Source organism: Strongylocentrotus purpuratus, unplaced genomic scaffold, assembly GCF_000002235.5.
Source record: "Strongylocentrotus purpuratus isolate Spur 01 unplaced genomic scaffold, Spur_5.0 spur5_scaffold_2, whole genome shotgun sequence".
Taxonomy (NCBI): domain Eukaryota; kingdom Metazoa; phylum Echinodermata; class Echinoidea; order Camarodonta; family Strongylocentrotidae; genus Strongylocentrotus; species Strongylocentrotus purpuratus.
Window position 1 is genome coordinate 9,607,717 of NW_022145605.1, and position 16,728 is coordinate 9,624,444.

Genomic DNA, 16,728 nt, shown 5'->3' on the forward strand with positions numbered 1-16,728 from the left:
CTAATTCGAGGGACAAATCGAGCGCCATCTGTTGTTCCAATTTATGTGACAGAATAAAGTCGACGAAAAACAATGGCAGACAGAGTAACGCAACTTCAAGACGCTGTTAATCAGGTAAAAGTTTATTTTTGTGACCAGAATATGTTATCATGGTAATTATAATTTGTATAACATATTTAACATTGTTTAGTTGACGAAGAAGTATATGTTGGAAAGTAAATCCAGCCGGGTCCGGGTGAGGATTGAACATTTTCTCTTGCCGCCCCACCCGTTTATTTTTGTGCTGTGTGAGTGTCAACTAAATTTTTGTTTTGTTTAGGGGGTCTAGATCTAGATCTAGTCTTCAGAAAAATAAAATAAGTTGAAATATCTTTTTTGAATTTCTAGATGCGATTATGAACAAAACTCAAAAGCCTGCAGCCATTGTCATGATTGTTTTTGTGAAATGTGATGTAGGGTCTACGTTCATTCCACACTAACTTTACAAAGTCAATGCCTATGGCTATGCCATGCCCATGGCGCATCATTATAAATTATAAAATGGCTCTAGTATTTTAAGCATCGTGATTGGTCAATACGCGTCACATGACATTGAAAATTTTTTGATGCAAGCACGATTTTGCAGAAATGAGTGCAGAAAAAGCGCAGTAAAAAGTTATATTGCACGGTGCGTACGTGACCATGGAGATCCAGTGCGCGCGCGTACGCGTAGTACTAGTACGCTCCCTCGAGTGCATTGTAGGCTATAGGCTACGCGTAGCTAATATTGTACGCTCCACGCACCATGATCCCCAGCGCAGCGTACGCGTAGCTAGCTTAGCTCTAGCTAGAGCGGGGTATTATTAGAAAGCAAATTTTTATTTTACTTTTGCCTTGGATTTAGACCCGTTTTGACTTTTGGATTTTATAATGAAGCCAAGAATTTCAGCTGTCTGATGTAGACTCGTCTCTAGACACCCTATGCATTTTATTTTTAATCAAACAATGAATCCCGTGGACTTTTCGGTAAGCCTGCAAGGTTTTACTTTTAGACCCTCATTTTAGTCTAGTAGAATCTAACGTTACTACTAGATCTAACTTAGATCTAGTAGAACCAACATAACTCTAGACTTCTAGATCTAGATCGAACTCTCGTATACTTAAGATCTAAACTTTTGTTTGTTGCTGTTTGTGTCGCTATTTTATAAAACAAATAACGCACTTGACCCTGTTGTGCGAAACGTAAATGCAGTGTTCGCTCGGTTTCTTCAGATGGTTCGCACTGTCAACTCGCCGCAAGCGGCTCGTTGCACAGAGCGGCACCAATCTAAAGAAACCTCGCGCGTACTGCATTCACCGCTATTGCACTCTGGGCCGTGCGTTATTTGTATATTATCGAACACTTGGAAGTATCTTCATTCCACATGTACGGTCCAGATTTTTCATACGAGGGTGTGCATGCGCACAGAACAAGTAGTTTCCTATTTCACGCTACATACAAGTTAGTATGATGAATTATAAAATAGCTCTAGTATTTTAAGCATCGTAATTGGTCAATACGCGTCACATAACATGCACCTTTTTTGTGAATGCACGATCGTGCCTAAAAAGCGCAGTCAAAAGTATCATTGCACACTCCAAGATCGATATCCTGCACAGCGTACGCGTAGAGCAAGTAGCAGGGTCTTATCTTTTAATTTTTCGAGAACCAACATAAATCTCCAAGACTCGAACGTTAGATCTAGACTTTCGTTTGTTTTGATTTTCATGTGTCGCTATTTTATAAAACAAATAAATAACGCACTTGCCCCTGTTGTGCGTAATTTAAATGCAGATTCAGCCGTGCGTTATTTGTGTAGTAACTCCCAAATTCACATTTTTCAAAGTGATCATGAAATCCTTTTTTTTTTGGCTAAGCAAATGTATTAAAAAACTATTTGTCATCACTTTTCTTATGTCATTAGATTCATGATACTGGTATATATGTTGTTTAATGCAAAAGCAAAATGAAGATATTAGATCTACAGCAGTGGCAGTGGATAATAAATCAGATCAAATGTACGCCAAATATGTTTTCTTCATTAATTGCATTTTTGTTGTTGCTTTGTACAGCTAGCAGAGCACATGTGTAACAGCATTGGTGTACTGCAGCAGAGTGCTCAGCCGTCAAAGTTTCCTGGGTGTGAGAAGCAAGGTATACTTGTCTTTCATATAAGATCATGATTCTTTCCTATGATTCTTTCCCCTATTTTGTAATTCCTTTTGTAGTTACGGATTAGTTCATTTAATTACTCATTATTCCTAAGTATCATTTGAGGTGTTCACACTTGTACAGGCATTGGTTTTTAGTGGACCCCTGTTTTCAACATGTATTTCTTACATTTCTTTTAAATGCTTATAATTGATTTGTAATGTTTTGTTGGAAACATGAATAAATTGAAAAAAAAGATTGTAATAAAAAAAAAAAAAATGTTGTTGAGCCTCTTGCAAAGTTATGGCCCTGTTTGATTTTACTACCATAAAACATTGGGCAATTTTCTGTAACCTGCAAATAGATCCTTCTGATAAATTTCTAACATTTTGCTCATGTGTATTGAAGTGTAAAGATTTTGTGTTATAGTCATTACCAGTTCAATTCATTTTTAAATATAGAATAGTTATGTGAATTATAGTAAAAATTTGTGAAGTTGCAATCAGAATTGATCATGCCATAGGCCTAACCTTGTAGCAAGTTTTTGAAGTCAAATTAGTATTTTGGTTCTAAAATAACACAGACTGGTTCATTACCACTGTACACCTGAAAATTTAAAAAAAATACAAGTACAAATATTTTTAAAAGTCACTTTTGAATTCAGACAGTCGTTTTACAAATGCTTAACTTTTGTAATGCTAGCACAAGAATGTGGAATTGATACCATACAACACAAGTAAAAAGACCATGCAACAAATTGAGACTATTCTTAAAATTTACCCCTGTATTAGATAGAGTGACTTACTACATTGACTTGACAAGTGTTTGCCACTCAATCTTTCTTTAACCCTCAGCCTCCCAAGAACAGCAGCCCAACCATGAAGATTACACCCAGCTCTTTGCTCAGCTGATAGCAAGAACAGCCAAGGATATAGATGTACTGATAGACTCACTTCCCAGTGAAGAATCTACTGTTGAACTGCAGGTAATAATGATTATTTAGTGTATATTTGGTATTCTATATAAATTATATGTATAATTCTGTTACAAAAATTCAAAGGCATAGGCTCCTCCAATGAAGTCAGTAGTTTCACATTTGCCAAAACGGTTAAGTTTTGATGCATGATTTGAAGTATTCTGGAATGTCAATCTCACGAAGAGAAAAAGGGAGTGAGTTCCACAAACGAGGAGCAATGGATAATAATAATAATAAGAAGAAGAATACAGTCACTCATCCAGGTTTTCCAGCTATCATGGGAATTAGGGAAAACCTTGAAAATGAGTTTCCTTTTTTTCCAATCATGGAGAAGTTGGGTGTTATGAGAGAATCATCCAAAGCAGGGATTGATTAGGGTATTTCATTGGCCTCCAAAGAGAGTAGACAGCCTCTTGCATTTCCCCCTTTCCATGATGAGAAAATGTTGTGAAGATGTTCTGTACAACAGAATGTAAATTTACCAATGAATTAAGTTTTTAAATAGATACAAAACACAAGAATGCACACTGAAAATAGGTTTGAATAATGATCATGGAATTTTGAGACCAGCAGGAAAAAATCAGAAAATATCAGGGCAATTAGTTTCTATGAAAAGCCTGAAACCTTGTCATAGAGACATACTGATATTTGAATGGGAAAAGATATATGTTAATAAAGTCTAGCCCAAATAGTACAATGATAACCCAAACAATATTTTCTCTTGATATGTGATGCTATTTAACTTGTTATTATTGAGTGATTATTCTTTATTTGTAAATAATCAACTAATCTTGAATCCTTGACAAGCTTTTGCAATAGTTGGTTGACTCCATTTATTGAATGCATACTTATTGTCACATCAATTTTCATTGTAAAAAGACAACTGAATGAATGAATGAATGAATGAATAGCAAGAGGTGTGTTTTCTCCCATTCAGAATGCCAGTCTTCAGAGGCTCGAAGAGGACAATGAGATAGCAGCCAAACGTCTTGGCGAGGTCGTCGAGAGGGGAGAGCTCCTGCTTCACCGCATCCAAGAAGCCCTTGCTGAGATCGCCGACGCCCAACTCAAGACCAAGAGTTCCTCCTCACTGGCAGCATCGTTATCGTCTTCATCAGGTGCTGCAGCATCAGCATCATCGTCAACTCCATCATCGGCGTCCAGCTCATCTTTGAATGTGAGCGCAGCTTCGTCAATGAATGGCACAAATTCTTGAGATTTCTTTTCATCAGGTATCCAAGATTTGGTATTTTTCCTGACTATTGAACTGATATCTTGGAGGTAAGGTGTACATAGTCTGTAATCAAGGCAGGGCCTTCTGCTTCTGATTATTACTACAATCACACTCCAATACTGGATGAAGTTGTTGCAGGTGCAATTAAGGCTAGCAGAAAGTTGATGATGGACCTTTCCTAGGAGTCTAGATCTTTGAATCTACGATTTTACTTTGACCTTGAAATGAGTTGACAGATGTAGATTTGTCAAGGGCTCCTGAGTCATTAATATAAAGGATATGCACAGTCTCCAGTAGCTTTCATTGCCACTGATTTTACAGAAGAGCTGGGGTGGAGAATGCAGAGAAGACTGTGCTCCCATTTTATGAACATTTCAACTCGCCATGTGAATGATCACCTGTACAACTGAGAGAGGAAATCTATTTGGTGCAATGGCTACAGGGGTTGTACACCATTTCCATTTCAAAAGAGCCAGTGATGGTCATCGTGAATGCTGTATTAAATGTGACAGACTGTATTACTGGTGAAGATTTGACATGGATGACCACTCTGAATGACTTTGTTTCTTCTAATCTACAATAAAGGGGTACAGTATATTTTCTAGCCATTTGTGACAAACCACAATATTAGAGTGAGAAAGGGAGAAAAAAGGGGTCTATTTTAGTATACCCAGTGTACTTGATTACCATCACCTCCCCCTTTTCTGGGTTGTGTATTTCATAAGATGGAGATGAAGACATATAGAACAATAGTCCTACACAAGCACTACAAACAATCCTTTACATTACGTTGTGTCAAACAAATTAGACTTGGGCCAACCAAACTTGTAAACCAGTCCAATTAGTGTCTGTTTGGTGCCAGAGGGGCATTACATTTGTGTAGAATGAAACAATTTAATACTCTTCTGGCTCCAAACAGACATTATTTGTTTTTATCTAAAGAGGTTTTTTTTAAATCAAGTAGGAAGGATAAAACCATATATACTTGTACACAGTAAATGTAAAAATTCTGTTACAGGCTAGGTTGAAAAATTATAATAAGCTTATGAAGCATGTGAATGAATATTAGGATTCTCACAAAAATGTGGAAAAAAGTTTAAAATTATGTTTTTCTTGAATAAATTTCTTTTTATATATCATTGTTTGTACATTTGTATACATGTATAAAGCAGAGAAAATAAAATGCTTGAGAGGGTTTCAAAGCAGAACTCAAATCTTACTTTGTTATTCTTTTATTTCATCCATTTTGTATCAATGCGTGTTATTTAATGTTTTCTATAATTTCTAGATGTACAGTAGGTAATATATGAAGAGCAATTATCCACATATCTCCAGTTTCTTTGAAAAAATTGTTCCATATGCTTCCCAGATTCTTAATTGTAAAATCATGAATTGAAATTTGACATTATTTATTCTTCATGAGGTTTCACAATTAAGGATTTGAAACAATTAAGACACAATGCTGTCCTAAAATGAAAGAATATAATTACCACAATACCACCCCAAGAAGCAAGCTTTTGAACACTTGCTTTCTCAATTACGAACATATCCTCAGTATACATCTATCTAACATTATCTAAAGATAATAGACCGTAGCCCATAACTTTAATCTCCAAAACATTTTTGTTATACATTCTTTATGAATATCATTTTATTTATTTCTGTGTTAGGTTTTATCACTCTTTGCATATGCATAGTGGGTGTATCTCTGCATAGAAATTACACAGGTTATACAGTGGAAACTAGTACAAGGATCATGAAAATTGAAAAATGCTCTTATGCCAGGTACCGTGTTATATCAGGATAAAGGAAACGAGAGAATGTAGAAAGTGCTGGGACCAGCAAAATAAGTTAGTTATATGGCAGGTATCTCTTGCTATGTCAGAGCCCTTTATAGCAAGTTTTAAAAGTTTATTTAATTATTATTATTCAACAAATACACCTGTCTCTTTGCCCTTATTCAAAATCTAAACAAAAGTACAATACATTACTGGGTATCAATATTAACAACTTCCTTTTATTTCATAAAATAATGCCACATCAGTACATTCATAATCCTCATCAAATATCTCATACACATGGAATATAAAGAATTCATATGTATACATAATTTAATTATATATGATCTTGCCAAACCTACAATGTAGGTGTTCTAATGTAAATCCACAACATAAAAAATTAAGAACTGTCAAGATTAGCAAAATATGTATGAAATCAGACCAACAAAATTTGAATATTCTATAGGAAAAATCTGGAATCGAAAGAGTGGAATAATACTACCTTGCATAAAATTTGAATATACTGGTCAAACATATTGCTCTCACTACAACATTTTAGAACTTCAATTCAACTGAAAATCACTGAGGTATGAATAGTCTACTTATATATTAAGCATCTCATAAAGCATACAATATAATGTACAAGCATTTTCTGGTAAATAACGGTCGCTTTTAAAAAATGGTCGGTTTTAAAATATGCATTATGTTGGAAGTATGCAAATAGAATGATCAATTGAAGTAAATTGGAAAGTGAAAGAAATATACATACATGTATTATACAGGTACAAAGACAAATTATATTTTACTGTACCCCCTTATAGTTCTAAACACCTTATAGAGAAAGTCAGAAACACTTCACACTTTCTTATTTCAATATTCATTATCAGCTTTTCATCGTCAGCCTTCATCAATTTGTCTATTTCTGTTAACAAAATAACAACTGAATAGAAACTCTAACTTGATTCCTAAGTTTCCATCAGTTTCTAATGGTTCATGTCCAATTACAGTTCAGGTTTCAAAATAATGGTACAAACCCACACTCGCATACACCAACATATTCTCTCATACACATTTCCAGCCGAGTGATTAGACCACTCGACTATGACGCCTCAACAATGGCATAAATGTTGTAGACTCAATTATACATTGGTTCTTTGAATGATTCCAATACAATTAATTGCATGCAATTTGACAAAACACCTGATATGAAAGTCTATCAGTGTCCATCACACACTAAACATAGATACCGGTATAGAAATTGACCTCTACAATTCTTAATTTCTGTTCGAATGCACAAGAATTGAAAGGTCAAAAGTAGACCCTGCAGCATTTTTTTTTATTTGTTTGCTTGTTTGTCAAGACTCTAAGATTTACTCAAAGTGCTGATGACAACAAATTTACATTATACTCATTTGTTGCATCCCCACACATAATATTCCATCAACTCTTTTGAAGTACAACATACCTGTCATAACTGAATGCTTGTTATACATTTCATACCAACTAATCTTATAAAAAGAGTGACTATAGATAATGCATTTATTTCAAGCTTTGCTTAAATATTATGGTACATACTGTATGATGTATTAATTTTTCAAATATATTAATATTCAGACAGCCTCTTACAAATATATTATCTTATGATCAAGGAACATGTAATTTGTATCAACAAGTTAAAAAAAAATGTTATTTTCAATGCACTGACTACTGATAACTCTCTTTGAAGCTGGTAATGAATTTCTAAAATTTTCTTTTGGCAAGCTTAATAATTTTCTGAGTTGGAATCTTGACTCTATACACAACTCTCAAAAGAGCATGGCTAAAACACATAGTGACACAATGTCCAGTAAACTTGGCCACCTCCCCATTTTCACGCCATATTTCACAAAGGTGTGACTGTTCTAACCGGATTTACTTTTTATGAAACTTGGCATGATGGCATTATTTACATATGGATTGCTTAGAATAAAGCCATATAATTTCTTATTCAATTTTCCATTTGCTCTAATTCACATACAGATCATTTTGTTTTCTTAAAGGCCCACCGCACTACTTGTAGCTACTTGCGCCCTCTATATAACAAACAATGCCTAATCGGTGACCATTGGTCCCCCATGATCCTCTTTTTCTTATGTTAACTGATAGCTGAGTTGATGAGATAACCACCTGTCCAGTGACCTTGTAGGGCGGTCTAATCCCTCCTGTAAACTATGGCAGATAAGCTTTAAAACAGAGTGCAATAGTTGTATTCATTAGTTTACATGCTTCCTCATAGACATACCGGTATATGTATACCAATTTTATAGCTTACAGTAAGAACCTGAATTTCACACATACGGATCAATACAATTTGCACTATCATGTTTTAGAGTGTTTCACAGTATTCACACACACGTTTCATTACAAGGCAATCACAATATTTTGAGATAATTCTTACTTATTCTTTTTATAGTTATACATGCTACGCAAAGGAAGAACTAGGAAGATTGTCCGAGAATTATTTTGTTAACAAACAAAAAGGAAAAAGGAAACAAAGGCAGTACAAATTTGATGCAGTGTTGGGTAAAATTTGATTACATTTAGCAGTCCAATAAAGCAAGGGATCATTATTTGCAATCATCAATAACAATGTCTGAGTTCATGGTTCCTGACAAGTTATTTATTTGTTCCACTACCATTTTTGATGTGTGGTTGCTGGGATACTCACAAGCTAAGAATCATGATGGTTTTTCACTAACTGGTCTATATATTTCTTTTCATGACAGCACAACAACTTAAGAACAATTGCCTGGCATAGAAACAAGTCATCCATGTAAGGTAGAATCCATAAGACTTGTTATACTTAGAATTTGAATGAAATATTCATTGATAAAATATGAAAAATTGAATGAACGATATTGAGCATGTTAGCATGTTAGCATGTGTACTATGGTCACATCGTACAATGACGCCTTTTTCTCTTACATGGCAGTCAGAAAATAGAACTCCAATTTGAAAGGTTCTGAATTCAGTTTTGGGGTCCTTGTGGTACAGTGTACATGTTTACACAGTTTCACAGGTGTGCCAATCAAATCAATATCACTATCACTTTTGTTCATAAATCATGAGCAAATTTGTTTTTATGAAAATGTCAGGTATGTCTCAATCTTGCCTACCAAGAAAGGCTATCATGAGGTAGCACTGTTTGAAAACCTAAAATGCTATTGCTTGATAGAGAGAGGTTTACGTTACTTCAAGCAGTAGCTGGTTCACAAAGAATGACTTAAACAATTACTCATCTGAACATTAAGATCGATTCATGCAGGGGAAGAATACATCTTCCTGTGTTCAAGAACCCAGAGGGAATGGATCAGAAGTTTGTAAGTAGGAATGAAAGGTGATTCCTGAGCTATTTCATCAACTTTTCTTAGCATCAGAGACAGAAGGGCATTCGAGGGGCCAGTCTATTTCACCACTAACTTTACAATAATTATAATTTGTTTCCAAACTGTGGAAAGGGTTTTGATATCGCTGTTGCAATGCCACCAGCTGATGGCTCATTTGCATAAATCAGCAAGATGGGACGTGCACTCAGCGGTATCCTACCTGTATATCCTAATTTAATATTGTTACAGTTATAGTTATTATTATTCCTCAAAAGGGATAAGCACATGGGTTAAGACTGGCATGATCAAAACAGATACTTTTTTAAGTCAGATTTAAACTGATGTAGTGAAGTATATAATGTATTCGATTTGGTCTATATAATGTGATGTGGCTAAGACATAGATCAATCCCTCTTGTTTTGTCTACAATTCTTGATTGTGCTGCAGTACACTGAAGTCTATATGGGGGACTGAAGCAAATTACCAAACCTCCTTATTGCTATTAAATACGAAGCATCACTGCAACACATGCCGCACATTCCACGGCCAACTGTCGACTCGTTGCAATGCGTGTCCTGGATGTTAATAGTAAACAGTGCCCTCTATGCTGAGCTTACTGACTGCTTCACGGAGTTCTTCACCTTCCTTGTACGTATCCATGGTAACAGGAGCAAACTGTTTCAACGTGAAATCCTCCAACCTCCGCCTCCAGACCTTCTCTTTGTGCATGTTGAGTAGATGGTTTGCTATCTCACTTTTCAATTCAGCTGAAAAAGAGCAAGATAAAAGTATTATGAATTCAGAAATGGTCACTTGCCAACTTGCAAAAAACCTTCTAAAAGAGGAAGGGGAAGAGAGTGTAAGGAGCCTTTTCCATCACTAGAGTTGTGTTCCAAAGCTATGCTATGGTACAAACACAAGGATGTTTAAGATCATAAGTTCCTCTTCCTCCTTCATGATGTTGAATTTGGTTTTTCATCATCATCATACTCAATATCATCCTCGTCCTCATCATCATCCTTATCATCATCAACATCCTTATCCTCATCATCATCATCATCATCATCATCATCATCATCATCATCATCATAATCGTCATCATCATCATCATCATCATCATACTCAATATCATCATTATCATCATCATCATACTCAATATCATCATTATCATCATCATCATACTCAATATCATCCTCATCCTCATCATCATACTCAATATCATCATCCTCATCCTCATCATCATAATCAATATCATCATCATCATCAAACTCCATACCTGGATTGACTGAGTAAACCATCTTGGGCTGTAACAGTAAAGGTCTTATGATTATCATCACCAACATGACCACCTCCATTATCTTCTTAATCATCACCACCAACATCACCACCATCATCACCACCAACACCACTATCATCATCATAATCATCATTATCATCCTTTATAAAATGGCTCTAGTATTTTAAGCATCGTGATTGGTCAATACGCGTCACATGACATGTACAAATTTTTGATGCAAGCACGATTTTGCAGAAAAAAGCGCAAAAAAAAGTTATATTACACGTGTACGTGTAGTACGCCCCTTTTCTGAGTGCATTGTAATGAGTGCATTGTAATTGTATGCATAGGTAAGTATTGTACGCTCCATGATCCATCCCAGCACAGCGCGCGTACACGTAGCTTAGCTATATAGAGCGGGCCGGGGTATTATTAGAAAGCAATTTTTATTTTACCTTATTTTGCCTTGGATTTAGGCCTGTATGAGTTTGGGATTTTATAATGAAGCCAGGAATTTCAGCTGTCTGATGTAGACTTGTCTCTAGACCCCCTATGGATTTTATTTATACTCAAGGCAATGAATCCAGTGAAGGTAAGCCTGCAAGGTCTTACTCTAGTCTTAGTCTAGAACCAACATAACTCTAGATCTAACTCTCGTAGACTCTAACTTTATACTTAAGATCTAAACTTTTGTTTGTTTTGCATTTGTGTCGCTATTTTATAAAACAAATAACGCACTTGACCCTGTTGTGCGAAACGTAAATGCAGTGTACGCTCGGTATCTTCAGATGGTGCTCACTGTTAACTCGCCGCAAGCGGCTCGTTGCACAGAGCGGCACCAATCTAAAGAAACCTCGCGGGTACTGCATTCACCGCTATTGCACTCTGGGCCGTGCGTTATTTGTATAAACAACCACTATAGCATCACCACCATTATTATCTGCACCCTCATCATCATCATCATCAAAAACCAACATCATCATCACCACTACCATCACTCTTATCATTACCATGACTACCAACAACAACAAATTGCATACCTGACATTCTTGAGTTGACCACCATGGGGTGAACCGGTAAGGGCCCCCAGGAATCCATGATGTGGAGTTTCTCCGCCAGCGAAGGATGCTTCTTCATCTGGTAGCTGAGGGTGGTGGAGTTGATTGCGGCAGCATCTACCTTCTTGTCTGCCACCATCTCAATAGACTTCACATGGGACCCTGAGGAAACAGAAGGTAAAGTAGTAGAGGTGTTTATGGTCTGGTAGAAAAGACTCTGGACTGTGCACCAAAAGGTTGAGGGTTCAAATCCCTGTCACATCACTTACAACCATTGGCAGGCTAATAATCTACATTGGCCTCGCGCGACCCAGGAGAGTTAAATGAGTACCTGGCAGTAATGTCAGGAGTGTCAAGTGTGACAGACACGAGTGCTATACAAGAACCCACATTAATGTTAACATTTGAATACAACCATTATGACTGGAGGAGGAGGTAAATCATTCTACTGTAGCTATGAGTTCTATATAAGGGAAGATTCTTATGACTTTCTGAATAATAATGCAAGATATTTCTAATCACTCTTCAGTAATTAATGGCGTTCCTTTAGTAACTACTGCATATTATGAATTCCATTTAATGGATTATTCCCACAAAATAACTGGGAGAGTCGTGTCACATCACATGCTAGTAAAGTAGAACAAAAATTGTGAGCTACACTGTATCTATTTGAATACCACGCTGCAATTAATTGAGAGAAAACAAAGAGAGTAGAGACAAAGCTGACCAACCTGACTGGACGATGTGACCAAAGAACATGACGCTCTCTCCCCTCTTCTTGAGTTCTTTCAGCGTGGTGAGGACACCACTGGGAGAGTTGGGGCTGGAATAGGCCCACCTTATCCCTCTCATATCGTTGAACTCTTTGTACTTCTCACTGTTAAATGGAACAACAATTTGATCAAGGTTCAAAGGTTAATGCAAAGTTATGACTGCATAGTTTTTTCATTAGGTAGAAAGCAAAAGCTCACAAGTGATGGATGTGTGATCAAATACTAGGATGATAAATTGCAATTGGTTTCACTTTGTATTATGATATGAAAATGACAATTTAAAGTTTGTGGCATTTTGTCTATGGTCCACTGAAAGAAATCATGAAGCAAGTGAAACTTTTGCCAAAGCTAAAGAATAACCCTCAATAATATGATCTGAAATTGGCTCTGGTGAGAATTGTGCCAGGCTTTTTTTGCCCAAAATGTTGAGTTATGGTTAGGTTTACAGTTAGGTTCAAGATTAGGGTTAGGTTGGGGTTAGGTACAGGGGTGATGTTAGGTAATGGTTGAAAAGGAGATGGTCTTCAGTCTCCATGTGCAGTAGGTCATAATTCGCTGACATCAGACTTGGTGGAAATAACATCAATGGGTGTACAAGTCTAGCACACACCAAACCTGTATTCCTATCAAGAAATATCCCCCAGTCTCTTGGAGAGTCTTTGGATGAGGGCAACGTAGGATAATTACTATTCCATATGGGACGATCGGTGGAAAATGCAAAGCATTACATAAGGCCTGTTCATCCTGGTGATTGACAACACCGTTTATTGGGTAAACACCCGAAAAAATGTTGAAATCCTAATGAGAGCCCACTTTTATGTGTCTTGGAACAAGTACCACATGATCATGTGTTGTACGACACTAAACATTGTTTCTACAATTTCAATTGGGACAATCGCCCACAAATTAAAAGCTATGTGCGTTTAAAAAAAAAGAAGCCCAATACACCTACCAGTTATCAGCATGAACTATGACATCTGAAAAGTAGACTGGTTTGTTGTTGGACTTTGGATGTGGAGAAAGTGGCGCAACAGGAAGCAATTCAGCCTTGTCTTTGACCCTCTCTAGTAATCTTGTAAATGGCTCTGCATTCATGAAAGCTGAAAGAGATGTTAAGATAAAAAGTAAAGGTGACAAAAATACACTAACATTTATCTAGACACTACACAAAGTAGGAAAACCACAGTTGAGAAAAATGATGGTCATTCTTTCAGGTTCAACTTGCTCTAACATTTAGTAACAAGCAAACAATCACAACAACAATATCGTCTAACAATATCAACATAATCCTCCTCCTCATTTTCATTTTTCGCCATGATTGCGACCACTATCATAATCAATATCATTATCATCATTTATATCATTATTATCATTTTCTTTACCAATAATTTCTGATATCATTATAACTATCATTATCACTATTGTTGATTATCATTATCATCATCACTATCACTATCATAATCATTATCACTATCACTATCATAATCATCATCACTATCACTATCATTATCTTTTTCCCATCATCATTATCATTAGGATCATCATAACATCATCATCATTATGTCATCATTAACATTATGAAGGTCATCATCCACATCATTGTGATGATGATCATCCACATCATGTCATCATCATCATGATCACAATATACCTATATCGACATCGTCCAGTGTGAAGGGGTCTGGTCTATCAGCAGGAGGACCAGGCCAGCGGCTTTCGTAGATGAGATAGACCGGGCACTTCATCTTTTCCTCCAGATAGTGGGCCACCATTTCAAAGATCTCCACTGGTAGGCCTGGACAGAGATAGGTCATCAGCCTTAGCTTGACCGGAACCCTCCGTGTGTCAGCCATCACAACGTTAAATGGTCCTGCACCTAGATGAATCAAACTAAATAAAGAAGAAAAAAATCAATTAATATATATCTCATACACTTGTGGTACTCACATGCGTCCAATCCAGCAAAGCATAGAGAGTCAATGCTAATGCGTATTGACCTCTGGCACGGCATACTTATTATTTGCTGTGAGGCAGGTATTATACACAAATATACACACCACACAATATTGCTTAGACTGCACACAATAGGACCGGTTGGGCTGATCGGCAAATTTGACACTAGACTTACAATTTAAATTTTTAAATTATTCTTTTTAACATCAGTAAGTTGAACAAATTGTATTTTACTGCTATTTAGGTGTCATCAATTGTCACTAAAGTACCGATTTTTGGTGAAATCAGTTGAGTTTTGTACAGTGGTGTTTGAAATGTTGAGAATCAAAAGCACAACTTTCACTACACAGCCAGGATAGTGATGCAGCTGTGTGTGCATGCGTCCATCAACCTCTGAAATAGACTCTTATGGCATATCACATTTTCTGAAATGGACCCTTTATTAAGAAAACTTTGAAACCTGTGAACATGAAAAGGTACATTTTGGGGGTTTTGGCGCAATCTGTGCTTGAAAAATACCTCTTTTTAAGGAAAAAGTTGACAACGCTGTATAGCTGAAAAAGACATCCTTTCGGTGCTTTTCCTGGACGCAGGTGCGTAGCCAGTCATGTTGGGGTCTACAACGGCCCTAGTCCAATTTAGCATAATTAAAATAATATTTCGCATTCGTATGAATGGTCCATCACTAACCTAACCCTGACCCTATTAAACACCAACGCTATCCATAACCAAAACCCTTACCCTAGCCAGTAGAGGTGCTGGTCCGAGAATGAGGATCGTTCTCGTAAACACGGACAATTTGCGTCCTAAAAAATAAGGATCGTTCGCATTTTCGCGAAGGTTTTTTTTTCATCGGCGCTCTGCGGGTTTCGGGTTCCTGAACTGCACGCTGGCGATGCGAAAAACAGACTCTACACACAGTCTACTATATGGGTTGTCCGTCTTCCTAAGGATTTATCGATCTTAAAGTGAAAGTCTCTGTACAAACTACAAAGTCATTGTGTAATGCATCAAGAGAATCACGCAATCCGTTTTTCACATCGCAGATCGGAAATAAGTTTAAGAAACGTCTGCAAAATGTGGACGATCCTTATTTTTGCGGACCAGTGTCCTTACTGGTAACCCTAACAATTGGCAACTTTTCTCTTTCCAGGCTTTTTATTTCTACTTTGGGCAGAATCCAGAGAATTACCGGAATTTCTTTCCAAATCCACATGCAGCCTCCGAGATAGCTGAATTAACGCGTAAGTCATGCATGCCAACCAAGTTGAAAAAGGGACAGTCACAGACACACTCACAATCACAGTTGAGAAACAAAAATGAAACTGAATGAAACTTAACTCAAACCTTTGTTCTTATAAATTAAAAATACTAAAGTAAATGCACTCATCACTTTCATCACAGGTTATACATATACTGCTTCAATTCATATCCAAATTACTTACAAAGATGGAAATTACACAATTTGCTTGTCCACAGAAAAGAATCCAACTCAGACTGTCAGAGTCAATTTACCGGCACGGCGTGAATGACGTCAGGGCGGTTATCCGGTGATTATGAAAGCACTGTACAGGTATCCGTGATCAGCGTTAAAAATGTATGGAAAGCCATATTTATTCACAAGGACGTGAATCAAACCAAGATCAAGTAACCACAAACATGAAGTTTTTACTAACTTTGATTGATTGATTGTTTAATTGATACGAGGTTTTCTCTCTCTCTCTCTCTCTCTCTCTCTCTCTCTCTCTCTCTCTCTCTCTCTCTCTCTCTCTCTCTCTCTCTCTCTCTCTCTCTCTCTCTCTCTCTTGGTTATGGAAAAATTGTACCGGTAGTTCTTTACTTTGTTTTCAACGCGTTATGTACTATACACGAACAGTTTATCATTATCATATAACTTTGCTCATGATATCCTAATGTTTATCCACCTCAGCTGCCCATGCATCCATTAACCCTCTTCCCCCGCCCCCCTAAAAAAATATTTGTTATCATTCCTCCTCCTTTCTCTTGTAACCTTTTTTGCCTTCTTGCTCTCGACATTCCCTCTTCATGCTTTATATTCACTATGAACATGACTGACAAAGAAAGCGGACAAAATATACAGTTCCTCAGGTAGACAAAGGAACATCTCTTCACTGCTATTAGGGC

At 36.8% G+C, this 16,728-nt stretch overlaps 2 protein-coding genes across 2 annotated transcripts; one reads left to right on the forward strand and one right to left on the reverse strand.

Annotated features, from left to right (window-relative positions):
- The first annotated feature begins 38 nt into the window (after positions 1–38).
- Positions 39–5,594, forward strand: LOC591467 (mediator of RNA polymerase II transcription subunit 21). Its single transcript, XM_791027.5, has 4 exons — positions 39–114; positions 2,092–2,173; positions 3,025–3,155; positions 4,084–5,594. Exons 1-4 carry the CDS (start codon positions 73–75, stop codon positions 4,360–4,362), a joined length of 534 nt encoding a protein of 177 aa, XP_796120.1. The 5' UTR covers positions 39–72; the 3' UTR covers positions 4,363–5,594.
- Positions 5,595–9,338: 3,744 nt separating this feature from the next.
- On the reverse strand, positions 9,339–16,098 carry LOC591494. The gene is made up of 6 exons (XM_030991610.1): positions 16,029–16,098; positions 14,282–14,520; positions 13,583–13,730; positions 12,589–12,734; positions 11,840–12,019; positions 9,339–10,290 (listed from the first exon to the last, which is right to left on the reverse strand). Exons 2-6 carry the CDS (start codon positions 14,481–14,483, stop codon positions 10,106–10,108), a joined length of 861 nt encoding a protein of 286 aa, XP_030847470.1. The 5' UTR covers positions 14,484–14,520; positions 16,029–16,098; the 3' UTR covers positions 9,339–10,105.
- Between the last annotated feature and the right edge of the window lie 630 nt (positions 16,099–16,728).

Bases quoted from the DNA above. Each gene is read 5' to 3' on its own strand.
- LOC591494 (XM_030991610.1), bottom strand. From the start codon at position 14,483: ATGGCTGACACACGGAGGGTTCCGGTCAAGCTAAGGCTGATGACCTAT. The intron at 12,735-13,582 runs GTAGGTGTATTG...TCCATTTAACAG, and splicing joins ATAGTTCATGCTGATAACTG to TGAGAAGTACAAAGAGTTCA. The intron at 10,291-11,839 runs GTATGCAATTTG...GCTCTTTTTCAG, and splicing joins GGTCAACTCAAGAATGTCAG to CTGAATTGAAAAGTGAGATA.
- LOC591467 (XM_791027.5), top strand. From the start codon at position 73: ATGGCAGACAGAGTAACGCAACTTCAAGACGCTGTTAATCAG. The intron at 2,174-3,024 runs GTATACTTGTCT...TTTAACCCTCAG, and splicing joins TCCTGGGTGTGAGAAGCAAG to CCTCCCAAGAACAGCAGCCC. The intron at 3,156-4,083 runs GTAATAATGATT...TCTCCCATTCAG, and splicing joins AATCTACTGTTGAACTGCAG to AATGCCAGTCTTCAGAGGCT.